Genomic DNA, 689 nt, shown 5'->3' on the forward strand with positions numbered 1-689 from the left:
ACAACTGGCTGCGCTACTTCCCGCTGTCCCGCTTCCTCTTCGTCAGCGGCGAGCGCCTGGTCAGCGACCCCGCCGGAGAGCTGGGCCGTGTGCAGGACTTCCTGGGCCTCAAGCGGGTCGTCACGGACAAGCACTTCTACTTCAATGCCACCAAGGGCTTCCCCTGCCTCAAGAAGGCGCAGGGCAGCGGCCGGCCGCGCTGCCTGGGCAAGTCCAAGGGCCGGCCCCACCCACGCGTGCCCGAGTCCGTGGTCCAGCGCCTGCGGGCCTTCTACCGGCCCTTCAACCGCAAGTTCTACCAGATGACCGGCCAGGACTTCGGCTGGGACTGATGGGGCCAGGGCCCACACCCTGTCTGGGAAAGCTCAGTGACCTTAATTTATGCCCATCACCCGGCCAGAGCAGACCCTGGGCACACGCTGGGCAGAGAAAAATATTTACAAAATAAAGTTGGCATCTGTGTTCTTCTAGGAGCCCTTAGAGGGTTAGAGGGTGGGGCTGGAGGTGCCACCTCCTGGAGGTAGAAGTGGAAAGTGAAAGTTGCTCAATCGTGTCTGACTCTTTGGGACCCCATAGACTGTAGCCCATCAGGCTCCTCTGTCCATAGGCTTCTCCAGGCAAGAATATTTGAGTGAGTTGCCATTCCCTTCTCCAGGGGATCTTCCCGACCCAGGGGTTGAACCTGGGTT

At 60.4% G+C, this 689-nt stretch overlaps 1 protein-coding gene across 1 annotated transcript; it reads left to right on the forward strand.

The window, feature by feature from the left end:
• Positions 1–5: 5 nt before the first annotated feature.
• On the forward strand, positions 6–463 carry HS3ST6 (heparan sulfate (glucosamine) 3-O-sulfotransferase 6; the record flags this gene model as incomplete). Its single annotated transcript, XM_010846221.1, has 1 exon — positions 6–463. A coding segment is annotated over one exon (327 nt), but the record flags the coding sequence as incomplete, so codon positions are not given.
• Positions 464–689: the final 226 nt, after the last annotated feature.

This window comes from Bison bison, unplaced genomic scaffold (assembly GCF_000754665.1).
Source record: "Bison bison bison isolate TAMUID 2011002044 unplaced genomic scaffold, Bison_UMD1.0 scf7180017848936, whole genome shotgun sequence".
Lineage (NCBI taxonomy): Eukaryota > Metazoa > Chordata > Mammalia > Artiodactyla > Bovidae > Bison > Bison bison.